At 36.6% G+C, this 27,072-nt stretch overlaps 1 protein-coding gene across 2 annotated transcripts; it reads left to right on the forward strand.

Moving 5' to 3' along the window:
• Positions 1-4,652: 4,652 nt before the first annotated feature.
• On the forward strand, positions 4,653-27,072 carry ENDOU (endonuclease, poly(U) specific). Of its 2 annotated transcripts, XM_051961150.1 has the most exons (10): positions 4,653-4,764; positions 11,587-11,709; positions 13,111-13,167; positions 13,946-14,080; positions 14,372-14,543; positions 16,093-16,292; positions 20,305-20,418; positions 21,167-21,273; positions 23,075-23,217; positions 24,780-27,072. In XM_051961150.1, exons 1-10 carry the CDS (start codon positions 4,710-4,712, stop codon positions 24,898-24,900), a joined length of 1,227 nt encoding a protein of 408 aa, XP_051817110.1. In that variant the 5' UTR covers positions 4,653-4,709; the 3' UTR covers positions 24,901-27,072. The 2 variants fall into 2 exon arrangements, with proteins under 2 accessions (XP_051817110.1, XP_051817109.1); XM_051961149.1 differs by lacking the exon at positions 4,653-4,764 and having other exon boundaries at positions 10,900-11,709.

Raw genomic sequence — 27,072 nt, forward strand, 5'->3', positions numbered from 1 at the left:
AATTTATTCTATTCTGACAGCTTGAAGCCTCCAGGATCCCTAAACAGGAATCTCTGGTGACAGAGGAGGTCATACTAAGAGGTAATATTTGTATATTAGGAAGAGTACTAGGCTTGACTTCAGAAGGCCTAACTTCAAATTCCAACTATCATTTTTATTAGCTTTGTGATCTTGAACAACTTAATTGCTCATTTGTAAAATGAAGGTCATAATACTTGTACAACCTGATTTACAGTGTTTTTACAAGGAAAAACACTTTGTAAACCTTAAAACTCTAAATATATTTGAGCCATTAGTTGTTATTAGTATCATCTTCTAATTATGATTATTATTATTATAACCCTTAGCTCCAAAGTACCCTTCCATAGAGATAATGGATGTTGTTATTGGACTTTGAAGGAATAAAAGCTTAAAATTTCATTGTTGTCTGGAGAGAGCTAGATGGTGAGGCACAGAAAGAAAGGACTAAGAGAATTCTTTCCTGGGAAAAAAAGAAGTAAGCTTATTTTTCCGAAAGACTAAAGAAACATTTTGAGAGTAGTTCAGTACTTATCCTGTAGAGAAGGTGTTCTGTGGAGAAAATCTGAGAAGGATTCTGCAAAGACTTTGATTGCCATTCTGAGAGAAGTACCGTGTTTCCCCAATTGTCTTATTATTTTTTTGAACAGAAAAACACCAGAGGGCTTATTTTCACGGGAGAGCTTATTTTAATGATCATTGACAGTAATTTTAATAAACAGGTAAATGTAAACAAAAAAAAGTACCTTTATTCAATAATGATCATGTCATCTTCTTCAACAGCATCGTCATAAGTGTCCATACCCTGAATTCCATCCTGGATGTCTTGCGCCTCTATTTCCTTCAGAAGAAGTGGACCCAATCTGGCATGTCCAGCAATATAGCTCTTTTTAAATGAACATGTCTTGTCCAGGTAACCTGCTCGTAGTGCCTTGGTGACACAGCTGTCAGTAATTTTATCCCATGACTTCTTCACCCAAGTCATGACTTCTTGCAGACAGGGCTTCACAAAGTTTCCACGCTGATTCCTTTCCATTCTTTTTCAATGTAGTCATTGACTTCCATGGACAAATAGTCCTTGAATGGCTTGTTTATTGCAATATCAAGGGTGTGGAGATAGGCAGTCATTCCTGCAGGAATCATTACTTGATCTATTCTTCTCTCTGCAAGGAAGTTCTTCATTTCTTTAGCGCGGTGAGTGCTGGCTGAGTCCCAGATTATTAGACCTCTTTGGTTACCTCGCATAACAAGTGGCAGCATTAAATCAACCCACTTTCTTATAGGCTTGTGTACACCAGGCTTTTTCAGTTTCAAGAACGTAAATGCCTGATACACGTTCAATTTTATCTTTCTTGCTCTTATTGATGATTAGAGGTGTGGCTTTCTTTCCATCCAAATGAATTGCCAAAACACAGGTGACCCGTGCAGACAGAATAATAAAATTATGACCATCAGTCCTTCTTTTCACTCCATCATGCCCCTCAATAATGTTTTAACCCCATCATGCTCCCTGAGTGCTCCTTCTATCCTCTATGATGCCCCCTGAGTTCTTCTTTTATCCTCCATCATGCCCCTTTTATCTTCCATCATGCCCCCTCACTCCCGCTTACATTCCGGGTTTTTATGTTGTCCTGCCTCAGCTCTCCTCTGCGGCACTGCTCTCAATGGCGCCAGCAAATCACTGGGGAAGAACAGGATGACGCGCTCACTGCTGCAGCTTTGATTGGATGCAGCTTGGAACACCGCGTGGGTTTCACCCAGGGGGAGGAGGAGGGAGGAGGGGGAAAGGATGCATACAGAGGGTACCGTAATGTAGCATGTAGTGCAGGGGATCACCTTCACTACAGTAGCAATCTCAATAGGGCTTATTTTCGGGGGAGGGCTTATTTTCGGGATAGGTCTTATTATCAGGGAAACATGGTAATAGTGGGGATTTCAAGAATTGCTGGGGATACCGAAGCTTTGGTGATTCTGGTCATTTAGTTAATGATTTCAATTTTAGCTAACCCCCTGAGACAGGAATTTGATACTGAGAGATGAGTTTATGGGAAAAGAGATTTTTCTAGTTTATTTATGCACAAGGGTGAGAACTCAGAGCCAATTGATTAATTAATGAGACATCCTTTCATAGTAATTTATGATAAAATATCAAAATATATCCTTTGCTTTAGAACCTGGCACAAAAGTTAATAAAACAATAAACCAGTAACAGATGGAGAGGGGTGAGGGATGGTCTAGTTGTCAATTTTTGCATTCACAGCCCAGATTTTCATCTAGAGATAATTTTTCCAGTTAAAGCACCATGCCCTCAGGAGGAGTGGGGGGGTTCCAGTTTTGTTTCTATCTGGAACATTGTTTTCCCACAAAGGAAAGCAATGCTATAGACTATGGAAACTTACCTTTGAGTAGCTATCATAAAAATGTGTGTTCTTGGTCTTGAAGATAGGTAGGCCAAAGTGTGAATGGCTCACTGCAAACTCATACTCACTATTGGACAAACAACTCAGGGAGTACATTCTTCTGACTGTGGGCCAGTAACTATGTTTGTCATTGCAATAACCTTTATGTAGGCAGGACAGTACTGAAGCTGCCAAGATGCCACCTGCATGCAAGTGAGTGGTTCTTATAATGATCTGTTTCTACATTCTCTGTCTTTATCTGTCTACCTCTCATCAACTTGTCTCTATTTTTGTGGTATGTCTACCTACCTGCTGTTTCTTTATCTCTTGTTGAGGACACTAGACACTAGACACTAAATGATGGCTTTGCTTTAAATATTATTGTGTGAGAACAGTGAGACAAGTATCAGTATGGAAGAACATACAATATAGCATGATTACGTAACCTGTTTTATGAGAACAGAGGATGGGAAAAGGAGAATTTAGCTTCAAGTACTCTTCTAGGATAATATTATAGACACTGAAACTCATGGAACCTCAGGGCTCAAGAGGAGGAGGGGTGATGATGTTGCTAGGAATAGGGAGGGGCTCTCTACTGGGAAAGAGACTCAATTACCATTTATCATATTCACTCTTTCCCTTTCTTCAAAGGTGGAGTGATAAAGTGAAAAGACAACTAGATTTGCAATTAAGGCCTATGGGTTAAATCCCATCTTAAATAAATTGTCTTCCAGTTCTAAATCTGTGATCCTAGAAATTATTTGGAGCAGATTGGACTGGAAGATTGATTCATATCATATATGTTATATAAATGTATTAAATAAATATTTTCTATTATGTTTTATATAAATGTACTCATACATATACACTATGTGTTTTGTTCCCTGGTTCAAAAAACTGGGAGTCAAAGAGTCATGAAAGGGGACTCATATTAATGAATGGTTAACAAACCATAAAGTCAACAAACTGGAAATAGGGGTGAGTTAATGGATCCCAGGAATCAGCAGAATCATGAACAAAACATTACAAATAGCCATCCAGAAATCTACACACTAAGACATTCAGAAAGCTAGATATAGAAATATTATCCAAGTTTTCAATCAGTGGGTCTAAAGTCAAAAAAGGTCATTCTGGGCAGAGCCAAGAGGATGTTATAAAGAAAGAAATCCTAGACACTAACTGAAAAAGATTTGGTTAAAAAAAAAAAAAAAAGATAAGTCCAAAATGACAATATTTTATGCTAACAAGCTGGCAACTCCCCTTTTTCCTATGCTCACATAATTACACATAAACACATTTAGCTGAACACAATGCACCTATGAATTCAGACACCTTATGTACTGCTCTATGCCAGGTACTGTAAAGCAAGCAATAAAAATGGCAATCAACTGGAAAGAGAAGTTAAATACACGAAAATAAATAACAATATGACAACATTAGAAAGATCATAAAGCAATTTGTGAAAAGTTCAAATGAGTGGGCACAGTCACACCTACACAGTGACTTGGCCAAGAATATGATTATTACAATTCCTGGCATGTGAGAAATACCTGAGCTGTTGACTCAAAGCACAGACGTATTTCTAATGTCTCATGTAATTTATATATCCCTAATTTAATGCTGACCAGTATAGTCCTTATCCCTTTCTCCTGTTTTTGCTTTTCTTTATATCCTTAGTACTTAGCACAATGCCTGACATATAGTAGGTGATTAATAAATGCTTGTTGACTAGTTGACACTAGCTGCTCTCTTTTTCCCACAATAGCCCTAACTGCAGCTTAGTCTGGCCAAACCTGGAAAATAGTGGTTAAATTCTCAACTCAATCTGAAATCAAACACAAAGCAAAGGATATTTGATGATATTAAGTGGAAACTCAGGGTTGTCCATTTCTCTCATGTTCTAATTAGTCATGGAACTATATTCCTTTCCCTAACCTTGAGTTCAATTACCTCTCTTCTCTGGGAGTAAACCCTAGTCCTGTTTGTGGATGACCTATTTTCTAACCAGAGGGAAGTCACAAATAGCTGGAATTACCTGCCTGCTGAGGCTCCTTCTTTCTGGCTTCAAACAGCTTCAGGGCCCCACCTTCATCTCTGCCTCTTGCAGAGTTTCCCTTACTAGAGTTTCCCTCCCCCCACTTTTTTTTTCCTTCCTGAAAAAATCTGGAAGCACCAGCTCCACAAGACTTGGGTCTTTAAAAGGTTCAGTCCAGGAGATAGGACTTTAGAATTTGTTCTATCTCTCCGGGAACACATGGAAGATTAGCAATCAGCTTCTTCTGCCTTTTCATCATGGGAACCAGGGACCTCCTGTTCTTAGCCCTGATCTGCAAGCTAGCTTGGGCTGGTGAGTACTTGGGAAAAGAAATATAATGGATGTAGGTGGTAGAAGGAAAAAAAGCACTGGAGAGCTTGAGAAAATAATGAAGGCAGGGGAGGAGATAGTTCTTCTCTAAAGCTAAGATTCTCCCTCTGATTGTCTTCTTAGGACCCCATGTTGGTCTAAAGGTACTTGGGCACTTGTGTGGATGGGATTATCATGCAGGAGAATTATCTATAACAACAAAAAAAAAAATCCCTTGGTCCCACTGGATCCAAAATGTCATGTTATTATGAGCTGATGGGCAGTGTGATACTGCCATTGTAGACTCTTTATATTTGAGGTGCTTGATCATCTTTTGAGATGTTTGATAAGGGAACCTGAGTTTCAGTGTCTATAACATTATCCTAGAAGAGTCTTAGTAATTACACCATATTAACTTTTATGTGGATGATGGAAGAGGGAGCCTGAAAATCCTCTCCAGTTAGTCTCAAGAAGACATGCAATCTCTGAGGTAACTTAGGGAATATCTTTCTAATAGAGGGAGGGGAAAATTCTCTCTGTGACTGGGACTGCACAAAAGAATCTGCAAATGACAGAAGAGTCTGCCTCAAGGGGAGTGGGTACCTAAGAAAGAATTTTAATAACTCACTTTCTAAAATTCCCAGACTACATGAGTCTTGGTGGATAGCAATATATGTTAATAAAGAGATCACAGGCATGTGAGGGATTTAGAAGACCCTTACCCAAAATGACAATTCAGAGATCATTCAGTAGAAGGCAGAAAAGTTGTTTATTGAAAACCTCCAGAGGATGAGCCGTCCCATCACGAGATAAGAAAGAGAAAGCTTTTGGTAGGGCTAAAGAAGTAGTAAAGATACATAGCTTTTATACAAGAAATTACATCACAAGTAAGAGAGCATTGAGAAAGGGAGGGGGGAGGCATCTATCTAATTGGTTGTTGCAATTTGGAGAGATTGGAATGGAAGATTTCTGTTTCCCTGATATCTCCCAATTTCTAGGAAACAGAAAATCAGGCCTTCAGGCTTAATCAAGCAGATAGTGGTCTAGCTAATAGACTAAATATCGATAAATGTCAAATTCCAATAAATGTCATCAGCTCAGGTTAAGTAAATATGTTTCTAGCTGGCCAAGGCTCAAGTAAATATGAGCCTGCACATATTATACAGGTCATAGGGGAAACACAGAAATAATGAAAATAAAATACAGAAAAAGAATTCATACGTTCCTATAAGTTCTTCACCTTATCTCTATTCCATACAGGCATAATCTCCCTCTTCCAAACTTGAGGTGCTTTTCTCTTCTGTAGACAGAACAACTATTACCCACCTCTTTCAATTCTTCCCCAATTTACATGGAGGGGAACAATTTTCTCTTTAAGGAGGAAGGCTATGTCCAACCAGGATGTGGATGAGGAGGAGTTACAAGAGGGCAAGACAAGACCCTGATCATCCTAACACAGGATGGGATTCTTGGCTTTCCTTCCTTCTACTGCTATTGGGAACCAAGTAGTTATCCATCCTGAAAAAAAGCTCTAAGATACAGAAATTTTCATCCCTAGCCCCTGCCTCCATTCTGTTAGGTGCAGAATAATGGAAAGTGTGTTGAGAATCCTTGGCTAAGAGAATTTTTCTTATACTATGAAGTATAAAGAGAGGAGGTTAGAAGATGATTTGGGCTTTCCTGCATAGGAAGAGAAAAGCAAATTTTCTTCCCTTCATTCAGCCTCTGAATCTTGTTCAGCTACTTATAGAAGGAATAAAAAAGTAGAGCTCTAGAGGTAAAGCCTGAATTGTTTCTTCTATGGAGTTGAGTGAATTTATGTGCTCCTATTGTGAGATTTATACATATGCCTCAAGTATTTCCCATCTATCAGTGAAAAAAAGAGGCTCCATTTTTGTGTATATTGTTTGCTAGACCAAAATGTCAAAACAATGGAAGGAAAGTGTATTATCCCAGGAATGTCTACACTGTTGGTTTCATTTGTACAATGGTTTTGAGGAACCATTTTTGAGGGAATTTGGATGGAAAGCTGAGGCCTTGGAAATTAATCCTAAAAGAGGTTATCCCTCTGAAAATAGTTAACTAGGACTTCAGTGGAACACAAATATATAATATCTGTATTCTGATCCAGGAGTTGAAGGCTAGAGATATAAAGACTACTATTACTACTCATTCAGGCTTAGGCCTTTAGAGCTAAATTCTCTTTGGTGAGTATTGTTGATAGTACTTTAGGAAGGAGGTTTGGAAGAAGATGGACTTATTACAGGGCTAACCTAAGGAAATTAGGAAGATAACAGAGTTAAATAGGGAGATTAAATGTTTCATCAGAGAATGGAGAAAGAAAAATTGAGACTAAGAGAAAGACAGAATGGCAGATACATATGTACACACAAGAAAGATGATAGAAAGAGAAGGGAGAAAGGTGGGGCCATGATTCATGTGGTTTATGTAAGTCTGACATAAATAGAAACAGAATGAGGTGGATGCTGAGTAGAAGAATTAGAGTGAATTAGTCAGAGTGACTAGTGCCTGTGATCCAGTAACATCTTTGCATATCCCAGAATGGCATGGGGAGGATCCTTTAACTCCATTCTTTCCTCCCAATGCCAAAGTCTGGCTGATTTTAGAAACCAAGGTCACTGATAAAAATGTGAAGAACCAGTTACCACAGAGGATCCTCCTGGGCACCAAACACAAGTGTATTTCTACTTCTCCTTCTCCTCTCTGAAGAAACATTTAGGTTCCCCTAAAACATACCAATAGTATAGCTAGTATTTATGTTGTACTTGAACGTTTACAAAGTATTTTACTTGCATAATCTCATTCTCTCAACAATCTTGTGAGGTAGCCATTTTAAGATGAGAAAACTGAGAAAGATATAGATTAAGTGGCTTGTGTCTGAGGCAGGATTTCAAACTCAGCTCTTCCTGACTCCTTGTGACTTTCTCTATTCCCTGAGCCACCTAGCTAACTTCAATTTTACATTTTTCTCAAACAGGCTCTAATAACTGGAATTGAATAGTTCAATTTCTCCACTAAATTGGTTTATCCTGGATTCCTAAATTTTCTTCTTTCTCTTTTTTTTGGGTTCTGGCTAGCCTCCTTTTTAGGCCTGATTCTAAACTGGCTAGTTACTACCAATTCTTAGACATTTTTCCCTTTATATTTCTGGATTGGGGCCACAGAGCTCTGTGGATGTGGAACCCAAGTCATCTTCTGAAAAAGAATCACTTGAATCACAAAGGGTTGCTCTTACAAATCTTTCATCAATTCTGTCTTCACTGATATCCTGACATTTCTTTATAAAATGTAAAAGATTCTCAGGATTCTGGGCCCAACAATTCTATAGATGGTACTATGCTGATTAATGTTTAAGAACCAGTTCTTTGGAGAGGAGGGAGAAATGTACTAATGACTCTTTTAAGTTTACTCTGAATGAATAACATTTCCTCCATAGAGAGAATTTTCCCCTACCTAGAATTTTCTAATAAGAAAGATAATTTCTAAGTTACCTCAGAGATTGTATGTCTTCTTGAGACTAACTGGAGAGGATTTTCAGGCTCCCTCTTCCATCATCCACATAAAAGTCAATGGGGTGTAATTACCAGGACTCTTCTAGGATAATATTGTAGCAAAATAATAAATCATTCTGATTTTGTAGTGATTGCTGATGTCTAATCTGTAAATGCTTATACTGAAAATTTAACCAGCTCAGAGCTGATGAACAGGGCTCCAGGATACCATTGGATATAAAATTAAAGGTTGTGTGTTGTTTTTTTCTTTTGTTTTTGCTTTCAGGTAGGTAAAGCATGTTCAAGAGATGGGACTAAAGAATACAGAGGGAGGACACCAGATTTAGGATATTATATGAGGTTCTCAATTAATGGATTCACATCCTCCAGCCAATTTGGTTGTTTTGTAACTCAGACTTGGTGATGCTTGGGTGCTAAAATATTAGACACGTTTTAACTTAGCTTGAATTTTAATTGTAATCCCCAATCTAAACCAGATTTAAACTAGAAATGAGATCTGACTCCTAAGGCAAAACTTGCCATTAAAACTTAATATTAAATGACTTTTAATCCAAACACAAAATGATTTTTTTTTTCAATTTATAGCAATATCAGTAACTTCTAACCCTGCACCTAATCTAAGGCTAGTGATTCTCAATCTTTTTAAGCATTGACATTAAACAATTTCACAAGCCTAACAGTAGTTGGATTAATGCTACATGTTTTGTTGAAGCTAAACAGAAACTAAGAACACATTCATGGATCCCCTGCAATAATCCTGAAGTTCCTCTAGGAAGTGACAGCCCCCAGTAAACCTTAACCCAACACCTAGCTCTAATATCTGATTCGTCCCATACCATAACCCTAAACATAATTCAAAACTCATTTTAACGCTGTGTTCCCTAATTGTGAAGTATTGGTCTAATCCTGTTATAATATATTCTACTCTCTTCTCACCACTGATTTTATATTTGATCCTAAACTTTCTCAGTCTTCACCATATTTTAAAAATTAACTCAGATCCCAATTTGATAATTGCCTTTTTTTATCAAATCCAATTCTAACCAAATCATGATCAAAATTCACATCTAATCACTATAGCTATAATTCATCTCCATACTTGTAGTTTTCTGGTTGGTTTTCTGGAGGTCTTGGAGCAACCTTCGTTTCAGTAATCACCACAAGAATAGTCAGGTGTTAAAGTCCAAATTCTTTATTGCCTCCTTGCCTGAGGCCAGGCTAGCTTTCTTGAGGCCCTTCAGATGGGCCTTGGTCTCAGTGGGGGTAGGCAGGAGGACAGGTCAGCCACCACATGGCTGATGAAGATGGAATGAATCTGCTGAGTATGTCCCAGCTTATATGCTCTATTATAGTTAAATCCATTCATCATACTGAGTATAAGCCAATCATTATATCACTAGGAAACCATTATTTGTTGTAAGATCAAATCAATCATACCGACCTATTAATCCCCACGCTAAACTGGATAAGCATTGTCTTATCAATTCCACTTAGCACTTTGTAAGAATCCTTGTTTCAAGTACAGAGTTCTGGCCCATTACACATACCAAGAGCAATTCTGATATCAACTTTAATCTATAGTCGTAACTCTAACAATAACAAGAAGCCGAGTCTAACTCTTAATCCTAACTGTACTGATAATCTGAACTTCACTCTGAAATTCATATTTTCTCTAAGCATAGAGTGAGTCAAAATTGAATCACAAGCTTAACCAAAGCCTTGACCCTTTGCTAAGTGCTTGTTCTTTTATTTGAAGATGACAATGGTGATCCACCTTCATTAAAGGACTGTGATGAGTTACTTTTCTAGGTGTGGCCTTGTGAGGGCATACCCTGTTTCTTGTAGAACATCTATTTGTGTGTGTGTGTGTGTGTGTGTGTGTGTGTGTGACAGAGAGAGAGAGAGACAGAGACAGAGAGAGAGACAGAGACAGAGACAATTATAGAAAGGAGAGACAGAGAGAAAGAGAAACAGAGACAGAGACAGAAGCATAAAGAAGAGGGAAGGAAGTAGAGAAAGGCAGGGAGAACAAGGGAGAAAGAGAAGGAGGGATCACACATATATCTCCATAATAGCTGCTTACATTTAGGGAGGTGGTTTGTGGATCCAAACCTTGAAATGAATGTGGAATTTATAACTTTAATTCTAGATTAATTAGTATTACAGGGACAGCTAGATGGCACAGTGGATAGAATGCTGATTATATAGTCAAGAGGACCTGAGTTTCAATCTCAGACACTAGCTTTGTGACACTGAGCAAATCACTTCACCCTATTTGCCTCAGTTTCCTCATCTGTAAATCAAACTGAAGAAGGAAATGGCAAATCATTCTAATATCTTCTCCAAGAAAACCTCAGATGGAGTCATGAAGAGCCACACAAGATTAACTGAATAATACCAATTAGAATTATACTAACCCTATTACTAAAACTAATTATATTTTATATATATTTATATTGCTTTAAAACTCTTAAGTAGGAGAGACATGTTCTCTTTGGTGACTGTATCCCACAAAGTCTAATGAAGATCAATAGCAATGATAATACTACCTTAGTGCCAACTGTAGTTGAATGCAATGCTATGCTTTTCATAGGCCTGAGGGAAATGTAACTTCCAAAGAGGTTATGATCCTCCTACATTGACATCATCTTTGTGAAACAGGTAATATAAAAATTATCATCCTCATTTTAAATGAGGAAAACAAATCTAAACTCATGCCTCCAATTCCAAATCCAGCATGCTGCATTAGTTGCAATCCTAACCACATTAAATCTTGTCTAAGATTTGAACTTTAACCTTAACCCTAACTCTAACTCATAAAACATCCCACACCCTAACCCTAAACATAATCCAAACTCTACCTTTGCACTAATTCATTTTCAGCATTTAACCCTCTCAAAATAGATCCTAAAACAGAGCAGAACAAGCAATAGAGTAGGGATAAATGGAATGGGATTTATATTTCCTATCCAGAAGAGATGGGATGGAGATTATGAAGGTAATAGAAGTGGCAAAAGAGAAAGGAACAAGGACAAAAAGGGGAACATAGGACAAAAGAAGAGAAGTGGTTGAGGTGGAATGATATAAAGTCCTAAAACAACTAAGAGGATCATATTGTAAAGAAGAAAACAAAGTTTCCTCTGAGCAGGGAATAGCTGAACTTTCCTTTCTCTTGGGGCCACTCTCCTTGTTGTCTCTGAATTTTTCCTGGAGTTTCCAGCTGTTGTGGAGTCCTGGTCCAGTGAGAATGGCAACACCACAAGCCTGACTTTACATCTCTTACTACCAATAGGGACAATGGAGTCATGTGCACACCGCTGTGGAGAGAGATTTAACAAGGCAGCTGATTGCCAGTGTAATCATCAGTGTGACCAACACAAAGACTGCTGTGAAGATTATGAGAAGCTGTGTACAAGTGAGTCACTCTGCCGAACCCAGGAACACCAGGTCAATGGAGTTGCATAGCCTCTCCCTGACTAAAATTCATATCGACTTAGGTTGCTAGTGGCTCTGCACAGTCTTCTGGGTGGAGGGGCACTAAGTCAGAACATTGATAGAGTACTGAGTACATGAGATTCTTGAAATGAAGATGTGTTCTCTGTGGCCCTTCCCATCCTCCATCAGAATGGTATTTTAAAGTACAGGCAGTACTTTTGCTTGTTATTCCAAGTGAGTTAGTTGTTAAGAAGTTGGGACATATTTTCTCTTAGACATAAGGTCACATGTAATGGGGTAGGTTATTAGGTCAGCCAATAAAAGTCTTTTTAACCCAAAATGTAACTAGCTAATCAGTAATTCCCTGTGTCTTTCCCTCAAGGCTCTAGATCATGTCTAGTTTCCTGGGAGGGTCTCTTTTCTGACAAAAATTCTGGTCTTAACTTGCCAACAAGTTGATTAGGGTTTGAATTGAGCAAAAGTCCTCCTGATAAATTTGTCAGTGATGTGCTAAATTGGTGAGGGCTAATAGTTAAAATTTCAATATGAGCATTTCTAACTTAGAAATTCACAAATGCTACAAACCAGGATTTCATTTATTGGCTTGTTTTTTGTTTATATTTAGGAAATTAATTAATAAAATATTGTAATGCAGATTAAATTTAAAAGTATGCCATGCATACATTTTTCTCTGGAAAGCTAGCTGTTAAATGTTTATTAGCACACTTCTTCCTCTGCAATATATAAGACATATGAAAGTCAGATTATGTAATTTGATAATTAGATTATTAGGTATTGGTTGGTTTTTAATTTATTTTGGTTATTTTTTGTTGAAAAGCATTTCACATGAAGGTAGTTGTATTTGATTCTCCTCAGATTCACAAGTAAATATTTCTGCCAGTCTGTCTTGTTTTATGTACTAGCCTAAAGAGCTGCATGTAAATTGAATTTTTATAATTTAAAATTTATGAATTTATGAAGGTCTTTTATGGTGTGATTCCTTTTGTAATTAAAATGATCCATTTGTAGAAGGAATAACCATTCTGTAAGATGTTATTTGTGTTCAATATTTTATCTCAAGTTTTAAATATAAAAATATTTATATATAATATAAAAATAAAAAAAATATATTTCAAGTTTTATATAAAGTGAGATAGTTTGTTTTCTTTGTTGGGTATGATACTTTCTGGCTTTTTTCAATAGTTTCTTCTCCCATGTTTCCCATTCGGGCCTCTTTGTCATTCTTCTACCTTTTTATTTTCTGATATTTAGTAACCATATTATAATCCCTGTATGTGTAACTAAACTATACATTCTTGGTAAAGCTGGGGAGGCCAACATTCAAGGGAATGGTTTGTCATTTTCTTTTTATGTCCTTTAGATAAAGAAGAACTTCAAGGAAAGGAAGCAGAATGGGAAGAAGCAGCATCATACAGTAGTAGGTTTCTTTACTTCCCCGAAAGCTTAGAAATCCCAACTCTCTGAACCTTGGTCCTAAAAATATTGATACCTACAGAAAAGAAGGGAGAGAAGACAAAGGGCTAGAGAGAAAATGATGATGGAAGTAAGGAGAGAAGTTGTATTATTAGCAATAGCAATATCAAATTTGGATGAAACCAGAATATACTAGGTTGGGTCTCCAAAGATATGCTACTGACCAGAGTATTAAGAGGTCTTGGCCTCCAGAAATTTGAAAAAGAACAAGCCTTACTCAACTGGGACAGATCTAGCATAAAGATTCTAGGTTCTGGGGCAACTAGGTGATACAGTGGATAGAGCACCATCCCTGAAGTCAGGAGGATCTGAGTTCAAATTTGATCTCAGATACTTAACACTTCCTAGCTGTGTGACCCTGGGCAAGTCACTTAACCCTAATTGCCTCAGGGGGAAAAAAAAATCTAAATTCAGAATTCCAGGAAGTTTCATGTAGAGTCAGTGATGCATTGAAAGGGTGGGAACAAAGGAAAAGAGCATCAGAAAAAGTAACATTAGACATTGACTTCCTGACAGAGGTATGAGCAAAATTAGACTGATGTTTTTCCTGGAGATCTTTAAAAAGAAACAATTTCCCTTACCTTCTTTCTGTCTGTCTGAAGTTGTAAGGAAACAACAAAATGACCTTTATCCAGGTTTATGGGAGAGTTGATCTCATAGATCAGCTTGTTTTTATTGGGAAGACCTATATGCAATTAACCCTTGATTCCTCATCATTTTAGATCTGTACCTGGCACCTAATTCTTGCCAAGGCCGTTGCGGTGAAACCTTTGACAAACACCATCCATGCCACTGCAACTCAAAATGCCAGGAGTTTGGGAACTGCTGTGAAGATTATGAGAATTTGTGTGCCCATGGTGAGCTCTTCTCTAATGACTTCTAATCATACTCTATCCAAAAAAAAGAGGAATGCCAGAGGAGGAAAGTGCTATTGATCCCACACAATTTCTTACATATACCCCACCTCCAGGGAAACTAATGGTGGAATCATTCCATATGCAGATGACTTTCTTGCATGCTTCTTTTTCTTTTTTTGGTTCGTAGAGAGAGTGAACCCAGAGGTTTGCCTGTTCTGAATCCCTTTCTTCAGCTTTTCCACATTCCACTCTAGATGGTTTCCTCATTCCTCAAATGATCATTCCTCCTAGATGGTTTCTCTCAAAGCAATGATGGCATTACCAATGAAGAACTCCTGATTATCTCAGAGAAAATCTACAAGGTAGACAACAACAAAGCTCAGAAGGAAGATATCATTCTCAACAGTCAAAATCGTATCTTCCCCTCTGAGACAAATAACAGAGTGGATCGATGCCCAGAGCCGTGAGTCTTCCTCTTTTTCCAAACTTTTCTTTCCTGTTTATTTCCCATTCCTATTTCTTTTGAGTCTAATTCATTTCTAGAATTTCTAAATCTTTTAGCTGAGAAACAGAAGAATAAGGGTAAATTAGAAAGGGAAGACATTTAATGTACAAAACTATGACCAAGAAATCTAGTGACAAAAAGCATGTAAGAATTAGTACACTTAGGTTTTCCTCCCATTTCCTCTTCCCTTCCTAGGTAACTTCTGAGCCAGTCCTTGACCTTCTTGGCAGCTTCCCTTCCCCCTTCATGGATTGAAGACAGTGTCTTACACCAAAGCAAGGACTCTAGACAAAGTAATTGCACTTGCTCAGTTCTAGCTGTCCATGAAGTTCTGGCGTGTTAATCTCTATTTTTGAATCAATGAAGGCAAGGATGTGGGTGAGAAAAAATTGTAAACTTTGACTATGTCAGGTCAAGCTCTAATTCATCATACTACTGCATCCAAAAGACAAGGTGGAAGAAGGAATTGCGTTCATAGTAGTGAAATCTGGTAGCAGAATTTCTCAGTCAGTGTACCACACTGGTGTACAATAGGCTTCCTGTGAATAACAGTTTATACCAATTCCTTTTCATCTCAGAATACTGCATATTATGTTCTGGTGTGTAACATATTATACTGGGAGTTGTGGTAGTCTTACACTTGTAAAGATACTATGGGGAAGAACGATAAAGGCAGAACTTCTGTTTGTTAGGTCTGTGAGAGTAGGCAGTGTTCAGTGATTTCATAGGGTTCTTCCCCAGGCCTATTTAAAAGTTTCAGGAAGTTACCTCAAGGATAGTGTTGGTTTCTAAGTAGATGGAAACTAGCCTGGATGTGATGAGGGAAGGAACATGGACCAAAACCTAGTGTTTGTGTTGAGTGCTTGCAAGTTTATTAGCTGATTCAGGGAGAAAGAAAACAATGAGATGAATAAGTGAATTAACTCTTACATGAGCGTGAGTGACATGGGAGAAAGAGAGAATGATGATGATGATGATGATAAAAGTTAGAGGAAATTCAGAGCTAGTGTGCCCTGGCTGTTGAGTCACTGAACCTCAGTTCAGTGGGGAAGTCACAGTTATAGGACTCTGGTTTAAGATTGTAATATCCTCCTCATCTATATTGGGTTATGGTTATATGTATATATGTATAAATAATATATATGTATATGTAATATGCTATATTTAGATATACGTGTATATATATATATATATATATATATAAACATACTCTGCATAGAATATATGCATATTCTATGCCTGGGTACATATGCACAGAAAATCAGTAATCAGATTTAAACTCATACCATCATTCTGAAGTCAGCATTTTCTGAGGTTTTTTTTAAGGTTATTTAAGGATGTCAGTCTGAGTAAGGAGAGTGGAGGGCAAGAGACAAAGTATGACCTAAGGCATAGGAATTGCATTGCATGTTTGTAAGAGATAGTTCATAACATTAAACCTTTTCCTGCTCTGTTATGGGACCATAGTTTTTGTTCTGCTGTCCCAATTTCTATTGATGTCCCTCAGGCTCTACAGCTATGTAAATGAAGAACTCTTCTCCAAACCAACTTATGCTGCATTCATCAACTTACTCAATAACTACCAGCGGATGACAGGTCAAGGGGAACATTTCACTTCTCAGCAGCTTAGGGAACAGGACATCTTCCTTCAAGAGATAATGAAGACGGCAGTCATGAAGGAACTCTATGGCTTCCTCCATCAAAAAAGTGAGTGAGCTCCAACCCTTTGAAAGGAGAGAGTGGCAGTGGAGAAGCAATGGAAAGGCAATGGAGAAGGTTTATGAAAGGGTTTATGAAAGGGATCCTCAGAACATGTGGATTTTAGCCAAGATCTAGAGGAGAGGGCAAAACAGGACATGGGGAATGGAAAGATGACTAAACCCTATAGAGTTGAGATATCTAGTTTTCAAAAATTTCAATAATCAGTATATTCCATGTCTATTAGAGCTTAAGTTACTTGAGGATAGAGATTGCCTTTTTTGTGTGTTCTTGTATATGTATTTCCAGGACCTAGAACAATACCAGGAGTATAACATGCTTAAAAAGAGTATATTTATTTATTTATTTATTGGTCTAGCTAATCTTATTTTCCACTGCTTCCCAAACACATTCTCTATCTATCTATCTGTTTCTATCTCTGACTCTGTCTCTCTCTCTGTCTGTCTATCTGTCCATCTCTCTCTCACATACACACACACACACACACACACACACACACAAGATCGAGCATGCCCACTTTTCTATTCTTATTATGTGACAGAATTCCAAAGCAGAAGAGATAATTGCATCTGTAGCTAGCTCCTGAATCTTCCCCTTAATTCTGCAAATGAATTTCTATAAATTTTATCACATAAGAAGAGAACCTGAAAGGTCAAAATTACTGGCAGAGGTTGGCATGGAAGAGGAGTGTTTAACTAAATCCTCCCCCCCCAAAATCCAATGAAGATTCAGATGTAGTTTTCCTCCCTTCTAGGTAACTCTCTTCCCTTTGGGGAGGGGAGGGTGGAGGAGGAATCCTTTAGATGACTTGGAAAGTTGGCTGCTAGCATCTCACATAGCTAGCCTGTCCTTGACTTCACTCTCCCTTACTAACCAACCAGGGAATACTTGCACAAGATATGTTCTAATTTGCAAATGCTTTTACTGAGAAACTAAGAAGGTGGGAAGAATTTCAAAAAGCAACAAAGACACAGGAAGGAAACCCCTACACTTTACAGGTTCTTGATACAAATGAAGTCTAATCAAGTCAAAGGTATTTTTGGTTGGCACAATTTCTTGGCTTGGTAGACTATCTTCTTACACTAAATCAGAGATCCATTTCCATTTCCCTGTTATTTCCTGTCTCAAAATAACAAGCTTATTAGCCATTACTTCTCCCAAAACTCCATTGGCCATTACTTATCCCAAAACTCCTACCTCTGTGAGTTGTCTTCTCAACCACTATGGTAAGGTAGTACCCAGGCCCAGGGTCCTGAGTGATTGCCATCAGGGACAAGGGGCATCCTTTTATTTCTTCTACTTGAAAGAAATCCATTTTTTAGGTTTGTCACATAATAGTTTCTTCTTCCAACATAGCATAATGACATAACATCAGATTTAGAGTCAGGAGACCTACATTTGAGTCTTAGTTCAGTGACATATTGACTATAATGTGGGGGAAGGAAAGAATAGAAATAAGCATTTCTATTGCACCTACTCTGTACCAGGTACTATATTAAGTACTTTACAAACATTACTACATTTGATTCTCACAATCATTCTGTGAGGTAGAGGCTATAATTTTACAGTTGAGGAAACAGAGGCAAATACAGGATAAGTGACTTGACTAAAGTTATATAGTTAGTAAATGTCTGATTCAACTAAAGCCTGATTCAAATTAAGGTTTTCCTGGTTCCATGTGCAGCACTCTATTCACTACTCATGGGGATCCCTTGGGGCCTTGGGACATTTATTTTCTTTTTCTGAATCTGTTTGCTCTTCTGTAAAATTGAAAATAACAATTTTTGTGCTACTTATCTTATGGGATTGTTGTAAAGAATACATTTTATAAATCTTTAAATGCTGTTTAAATGTGAGTTATTATTATTATTTTTGTATCCAGACTTGTGATTTCATCTGTATAGGAAATTCTTGAAAGAACAACTCTCTTTTTACTGATTCATATTGGCAATTTGTCTATACAGTCTTAAAGTTGTTCCCAGTATCACATAGCTACTATTTGTCCAAGGCAATTCTTGAACTTAGGTCTTCTGGTCCTCTTTCTCTCCACAATAGGACACTGCTTGTTATAATCAGTATGATGAGGCAGTATGGATTTGTAGATAGTGTCAGACCTTAAAGGATCTTAAAACTTTTCCTCAGGTGCTAGACAGCACAGTAAAGAGCACTGACCCTGAGTCAGAAGGAATTGAGTTCAAATTCAGCCTCAATCACTTAACACTTACTAGTTGTATCATCCTGGGGAAGTCACTTAACCCTATTGCCTAGCCAAAAAAAAGGAAAAAAGAAAACAAATTTTTTTTAATTTTTTTTATTTTTTATTAGTTATATATATATATATGTATATATATACATATATATATAACTAACTTTTATTAGTTATAAAATTTTAAGCAAATTACTTCCATTCTTTGTGCCTCAGTTTCTTTATCTGTAAAATGAGGGTATTATTCATTATCCTTTCCTTTCAGCTCTAAATCTGTGATCTTATGCTTATTATTCCATTTTCTTGCTGAATATTGAATTTCTTTGCTACTCTAGAATCCTGTACTTCCCTTAATTTTGCTTATTTATCAAATTTCTGCCCAAGCACAACCTGGGATTCTCAATTTGTTTTTGTATGAATGGCTTGAATTGCATCTAGGACAATTACTCTGAGGTTAAGAAATCCAATCACTTCCTGTGGGAGAAACCTTTCTGGTAATATGTTGGGTCTCTACTTAGGTGGAATGTTTTCTGTGGGCCTTTGACTTTTGAATCGGAACACAGTAAACACAGTGAAACCAGATTTCCATGAAGGGAAGGGGGTAGTTTTGTACATAACTCTCTAACATGCTCTTTCCTGACATTGTTTGGGTTTTTCTTTTGCTTGGAATATTTCCTAAATCTCTCACTCTTCTCCAGGCAAGATCCTACTACATTCTTCAAAACCTATCCCAAAGTCTCACCTCCTTTCTGAAACTTTCCTATTACTCCAGCCCAGATATTTATTATTTATTTATTTTAAATTTAAATTTTATTTTTATTTATATATTTTTATTTTTTGAATTCCAAATTCTCTCCCTTCCTTCCTCCTCTCCCCCTACTTTGAAAAGGCAAGCAATTCTATGTAGGTTATACATGTGCAGCAATGCAAAACATATTTCTCTATTAGTCATGTTTTGAAAGAAAACAAAGACAATCCCCTGCCCCCAAAAAAGAAGGAAAGTATTTTTAAAAAGTGTGCTTCAATCTGCATCCATATTCAGTCAGTTCTTTCTCTGGAGGAGGATAGCCAATTTTTTTCCTTTGAAATTGACTTAGATCATTGTACTACTGAGAATTGATAAATCATTTATAGTTGATCATCTTACAGTATTTCTATAACTGTGTACAATGTTTTCTAGATTTTTCTGAAATTATCATGCTCATTATTTTTTATAACACAATAGTATTTTATCACAATCACATACCACAACTTGTTCAGCTATTCTGCAAATGATAGGCATCCCTTCAATTTCTAATTCTTTGCCACCACAAAAAAATTAGCTGCTATAAATATTTTTGTACATACAGGTCCTTTCCCTTTCCTTTCCTTTTATTTTTTAATTTCTTTGGGATACAGACCTAGATCAAAAGATATGCACAGTTTTGTAGCCTTTGGGGCATAATACCAAATTGTTTTCCAGAATGATTTAATTAGTTCATAATCCCACCAACAGTGCATTAATGTGCCTATTTTTCCACATCTCCTAAAAAATATAATTGTTTAAAATAATATATTGTTTCCTAACTCTTATGAGTATTAATATTTCTCTGCCATTATAAATTCCTTGAGTTAAGGAATCTTTTTTGATATCTTTCCTATTTTCTATGTACCTAAAACTGCATTGCTTATATAGTATAACCTCAATTAATTTTTGTTGCTTCATTGAATCTCATTAATATCCTCTCCTCTGATAATTAAGATTTGGTCCATATCAGTTGTTAGATTCTGAGTTGTCTGTATACATTTTCCCAGACAGATACAGCTCAAAACAAGAATTTGTCAATGAACTAAAGAACATGTGGTTTGGGTTGTATTCCCGTGGCAATGATGAGGGTGATTCCAGTGGTTTTGAACATGTTTTCTCAGGTAAGGCCTTTCTGTTTGATGGTTGAGAGGAAGATGAGTGGGATACTACTTATTTTTTCTAAGTCAAAGATCTGGAAAATCCAACTCAGACTAGAGGACTAGACATCATGCCAATAAGGAGGAAGGAATTTTTTCCTTCTCCTTTTTGTTTTCTTCCCCACCAGTCTACCAGTCCATGCTACAGGAGACAAAGGTGCTTTTGGAGGCAATCTCTCCCCAATAAGAATTCAAGTTGGTGAAAACTTTGAACAATGGGATTTCTAAACAGTGTTTCAAATGGGAAACTCCATAGAGAAGATTTGTTGTTAGGTAGCATTCCAGTCATTTTTGCATCTTTGCTTTCCAGTTTTTAAAGGTGGAACAAGGGCCTATTGATTATCTCCTCCCCTTATTTCCTCCAGATCATCTATAGACCACCTGATTTCCATAGTCTGAACCTTTATGATACAACCAGAGCTCCTTGTCTTTGGAGAACTGTAGGACACCTATACCAGATAGTCTAATCTGAAAAATTTGAAGCTAGTATAAACACAAAGGAAGAATTTTCCTGAGTGTGAAGAATGGAAAATTCTGGTAAAGAAAGTTCAGCAAAGTTATGAAGAGATTCCTTTCTATCTAGAATGGTAGAAAAATCTACCTTAAGTGCAGAAATCTAGGCATTATGATCCCCATGAAGTAAAACATTCTTGGAATCTCAGAGGAGTCTCAGAGGGTGAATGATCAACCTTGAAATTTTTTGTTGTTTTAGGTGAAGTGAAAAAGGGAAAGGTGACAGGATTTCATAACTGGATCCGCTTCTACCTGCAGGAAAAGGAGGGTTTGGTTGACTATTATAGCCATAATTACAATGGGCCAGTAAGTATTGAAGATTGTTCTTTTACCTGGAAAAAATCTTTTTGGATGTCCCCACTCCCTCTTTTTAACATCCTCAATTTATAGATGACAAAGCTGTCATTGCTTTTCTATCAGCAGTTCAATATTAGGAATGGTAAGCCTGGCTACCTTCAAAGTCTCATCTACCAGAAAGTGGGCTTGGTTTGATGATACTTTGTATTGAGAAGAAGTAAGGGAGTCACATTGTTCTCTTTCTTTCACTTCAAAATAACTGGAATTAAAAAAAAAATTTTTTTTTATTTATTAAACACCTAATATTTGCTGAATCCTATGTAGGAACTACAGGCTGCTACATCAGTTAAATGAGACTATTCCTGAACTTACACACTAGTACACTGATAATGATCAATCCATGAACATTTATTTAGTACCTACCATGGGTACAATGCTAAGAGAAGGTAGTTTCTGAGTAAACTACCTTTTTTTTTTAAAGGCTATACAGGAATTCAGCAAGTGAAATTAAGAGGGAGAATATTCCAGACACAGGAAACAGGACAAGCAAAGGTACAAAGAGGGAAATTAGAGAATGTTCTGGGGACATAAAAGAGACCAGTTTAACCAAAATTAAAGCTATAGAGAAGAAAATACCATAAGATAAGTCTGCTTAAGGAAAATATTTCTTTTTAAAAAGTTATTTTTTATTATGAATGCAAACATTTCAACATACAAAGAAGACTATGTGAAATTATGAATTTCTAGTTCATATAGTTGTTTTTTTAAATCTATATTAAATTTAATAAGATAGTATTTTAAATGTCTTATTTGCTTGTGTACCTTTCTGAATTTTTTGTCTTCTGTTTTCTTAAAGTTGATGATTTTTTCTTTCCCTTTTAAAAAATCTCTATCACTATCTAAATCACTCATTAGCCTTAAAAAAAAGCTTTCTCTTATAAGAAGTATGGGTCATAGCTGCCTCGTATGAAAATACAGTTTTCATTCTACATCTCTCTTCTAATACTTCCCTGTGGGAACCATACTTTATCATCAGTCTTCTGAAAGAAGTCATGATTAGAGATTACATCAGGGCTCTAAAATCTTTCAATGTTCTCTTTTATATAATTGTGTTTACTGTGCAAATTGTTTCTCTGGTTCTGTTCTTTTAATTCTATATCAGTTTATATAGATCTTCTAAAGTTTCTCTGAATCCATCATGTTTATCAGCACAATAATATTTCATTGTATTCATATATTTTTTCAGCCACTTAGGGAAACATTTTCTAGCTCAGACAGGAAAACAAACGGATCATAGTTAACTTACTTTGTTCACTCTGCTGTTACTGACTTTTCCCATCAGCTTCAACCTGCTCAAATTGACTGATATCTTCATACCTTGTCAAAGGACAGTTAAAAAAATTGTGCCAGAATATTTTTGGAAATTGTGCCAGTAAATTGTCCTCATTTTCCAAGTGTGGACTTGAAAGTGAGATGCCAGATGCCCCTTCTCCTTATATTGGAATTGCTTCACATGAGCCCAGGCTGTAATAACTTTATTTTGGCTCTTACTTAACAAGATTCTTTAAAAGGATGGGAACTGACTTTACAAGGCAATAAACAAATTTCAGGAATACTAATATTTCCTTATGAACCATAGATAGTATCTATGGACCTTGTAATGAGTGCTCATTAAATCTTAACTGACTTGACTTGAGGTATTTCCTTCAAAATTTACATCCTTGTCACCGCCCTTCTCTTACTTCATAAAGTTCAGATTGGCTAACTCTCCCTTTCCCCAAGTCTCATGCCCTTCTTCTTCTTTCTGTAGTGGGACTCTTATCCTGATGTGTTAGGAATGCAATTCAACTGGGATGGCTACTACAAAGAAGTGGGATCAGCTTTCATTGGCAGTAGTCCTGAGTTCGAGTTTGCTCTCTATTCCTTGTGCTTCATCGGCAGGCCTGGCAGAATGTAAGTGGGGTTAACTAGGAATATTAGAGCAATCTTCACAACCACCAGAAGGAAGATAGGAGACCAGGGATCTACTCCACAAACTGACTCTAGGACTAGTTGTGTATATGATTTTCTTTGAATCTCAGAGTACCTGAGATTGAATTCTACTTCTACTAGCTCAGACCTGTGTTGCCTTGAATTAAGCCACTTCACAGGATTAATGAAGTTTAGAAGTGAGAGGAATCCAATGCCATCTGGTCTAACCTCTACCTGAACAAGAATCCCCTTTACTATATACCTGAGAAGTGGTCTTAACACAACAGTCTCCCTTCCAAATGATAGTCTTTCACATACTTAAAATCATTTATCACCTGCCCTTTAGCAGTGGTATATTGGAGTCACCTCAAAACAGCCAATTGTTAAATTTTCAGTGTGAGTATTGATATCTCAGAAATCATCAGACTCTTCAAATCCGAGCTAGATTTATTGTTTTGCTCTTTACCTAGACTTAAGAAAGTAATGTAGAAAATATTAATAATTCAAATAAAGCCTACAATTCCCTCCACACAGAGGGATTGGTAAATATTTACTATCACAATCTATCCTAAGTATTAAAGGTTTTAACCCAATAGAAATTCCTTCTGACAGCTCCAATTGAAAGACTCAAATAGTCCCAACTTCTAGAATTCCTTAAGTTAATCCCCTCAAAAGTTCAAAAACACTTCATTTAAGAAAAGCTTCTTTAATTTCTCCCAAGGAAGCTGTAAAACACATCCATGATATGTATAATAAGTAGGATGAACTAGAAGTATTAACACAAGGAGGCATATTAGACCTCTTGAATACTGTTATTGCTTAGTTGTTTCACTTATGTCTGACTCTCTGTGACTTCATTTGGAGTTTTCTTGGCAAAGACACTAGAGTTGTTTCCCATTTCCTTTTCCTGCTTATTTTATAGAGGAGGAAACTGAGACAAACTCTGACTTGCCCAGGGTCACACAGTTAGTGAGTAACTAACTTCAGATTTTAACTCATCTTCCTCACACAAGACCTGATGCTCACCACCTACCAGCCCAATATCTTGAGTAAATTTCACCAAGATTTTATTTCTCTGGGTTTCACTTTCCTTTTCTATATAATGAGAAAAATTGATTTAGATGGCCTTTAAAATAAATCCTGGCTTTAAAAATTTATAACTCTAAGAAACTATGTGATCCTGGGCAAATTATTTAATTGTTGGACCTTCAGCTCTAAAATTTGAAAATTCTCTGTCTCTAATCGCTTCCTCCCCTAGAGACAGAATAAAAGTTCATAAGTTGAAACTGTAGAAGAAAATGAAAGTATATAATAATAATAGTAATCTATATCTCTAGTGTTTTAAGGTTTACAGAATGTTTTCCTAGCCATCGAGATTTAAGGCCCCAGAAACTATAACTAAAGAAAAGTATTATGTTGTCTTCTTAGATATTTAAAAACAGAAAAAGATTCCTGCTTCTATTGGGTTTGCTACACTATAGCCTAGAGTCAGAGAAACTGAGAGAATGGAAGGCATCTGTGATTGTGTGTTTTTTCTTTTATAGGTGCCATTTGAGTCTGGGTGGGTATTCTCTGGCCATCCAGACCTATACCTGGGACAAGACTACCTATGGAAATGGCAAGAAATACATTGCTACAGCCTATGTGGTATCTTCTACACATTAGAGTTTTGAACAAGGAAAAATATGAAGGATACTGGAGGTCCTCCTGAACAATGATGCTGTCTGACTTGGGCTGGAGTTGGGAGGTATTATACACTGACCCATTTAAACTGAAATATTCATCAGTAAAAATGATAATGTGAGAAAACCTGGAAAAGCCCAAAAGGAAAAAAAGAGGAAAAATTGAATTTAGGGACCAAAAAGCTACCACAGCAACAGAGAAATATTCAGACTAATGTCTTCTAGTACTTCTGCAGTGCAGACAAGGGATAAAATCCATAAGTGGAATATCAAGATAACTGGTTTTTTGTTTTACACTGACATATTATAGAACAGTAATAATGATAGTTAAAAATATATATGCATATATACTAAACCATTCCACCAATACAGATCTCAAATATACCACTGGACTCAACTAATAAACCATATTAAAACTAGATAATTATCATAGACAAAACTATCACCCACAATTGTCTAAGCATAACATTGATTCACCAACACATAAGAATAATATTGTAATAGCTTTAGCTGTACTCAATTTTCATAATCTCCATGGAACAAAAAGTTTTCACAATAGGAAAACCTAGCAGAAGAGATTAAAATTATTCAGGAATAGGATAAGATGAATATGATCTTTGTTATCCTGTCTACTATAAGAGCTGTAACAAGGGTACTTTCAGAGACCTTACAAGGGATGATCCTACTTCCTAATACTTTTATTCAACTGCAGTTTTTTTGTGCGTCTTGAAATAATCTGTAGAGCAGTAAATACAAAAAAAAAAAAAAATTGCAAGACATCGATTTGTCCCAGGACTTTCTATCTGATCTTCATTGAAAAGATGAAAATTAGATGACAAAAATAATAATATTAAACTTTTTGAGGCCATCCAACTGTCATGTGGATGTGTCATTGGAGGACTACATATACTGAAAGACCTGTTTAACATGTTCCTTTGGTGGAGTCATATAGCTTGATGTCACTCACTGACATCAAGTGAATAAGATTTTTACTTCTATGTAGGATAGATCCCATGGAGTCAAGTCCAGTCTTGACTGGACAAGTCTATAATGGACTTAAACAATCTTCCTAAAAATTATCATCATTTAGATTAATCTAGTCTCAATATTATATCACTGGAATGGAATGCCAGTTTTCCATGTAAACATCAAATACTTTGTATCATTCATACAATATTTGAGTTTGTTTTTATAAATACACAACACATGAACAAGTCACATATGTACAATTAAATCAAAGGACTTGTTATCATCAATAAAGATAGTGTCATGGTATTTTTTCTGACATGTTTAATAATTACCAAATGAATAAGAGGTTACTCTTTATATTCCTGGGATCTCTTAGCATATCCTTTTTGGTCCTCAGATAATATATTGTTTCCTACTTTATAGATGTTTATAGATTATTTTTCTTGTTAGGCAAGTTGTGAATGCTTTGTTTAAAGGACCTGGCCTGTATTTTGCATGTTGTTCTCTGTGATAACCACGTATTTTAAAATCAGCTGGAGTCAGGAATTCGGTTAGGGAAAAATCATCAATCTTTATTCTTAGTGAAGGTGAAGAAGATCGAAGGTGAAGGGGAATCAGAGGTGAAGGGGGATTGGAGGTGAAGGGGGGTCGCGATAGCAATGTGTGCAGCTGCAACAAGACGCCCAGCCAGCAGTCTCTCTTTCAGCTTCCCTTTTCACTCCTGCCTCCACCCACCAAAATCGTCATTTCCTATACAACACACCAGGACTTGCACAAAGAGTGGGCGGGGACCATTCTTTCTCCAAATATATATATATATATTAATAGAGTATGGTCCAATGACTATTTAGCCTCACATGCTTGGAACCTCAGTGCATCAATCAACTCGAGCCTCAGCCCATTACAGTTCTCATCTTTTGCTAGTAGAAATCCATGCCCTCTGTTAAGAAAGATGAGATTAGGTTTATCCCTAAAAGGAAGCTGAGAAAGCATTTTGGTCCTAATCCATATACCACTGTGAAGTGTTTGAGCCAATGATTATGTAGAGTATCTGACCCTATTGCTTTCTAGATTTGAAGAAAAGCTGGTTTCTGTCTCTTCTTTTGATGTAATTCTTCTATCATTCATTATACTGTCAATGCACAGATTTCTTGTTTGATCCAATAAATATTTTCACTGCACTAAA

This window comes from Antechinus flavipes, chromosome 5 (genome assembly GCF_016432865.1).
Source record: "Antechinus flavipes isolate AdamAnt ecotype Samford, QLD, Australia chromosome 5, AdamAnt_v2, whole genome shotgun sequence".
Taxonomy (NCBI): Eukaryota; Metazoa; Chordata; class Mammalia; order Dasyuromorphia; family Dasyuridae; genus Antechinus; species Antechinus flavipes.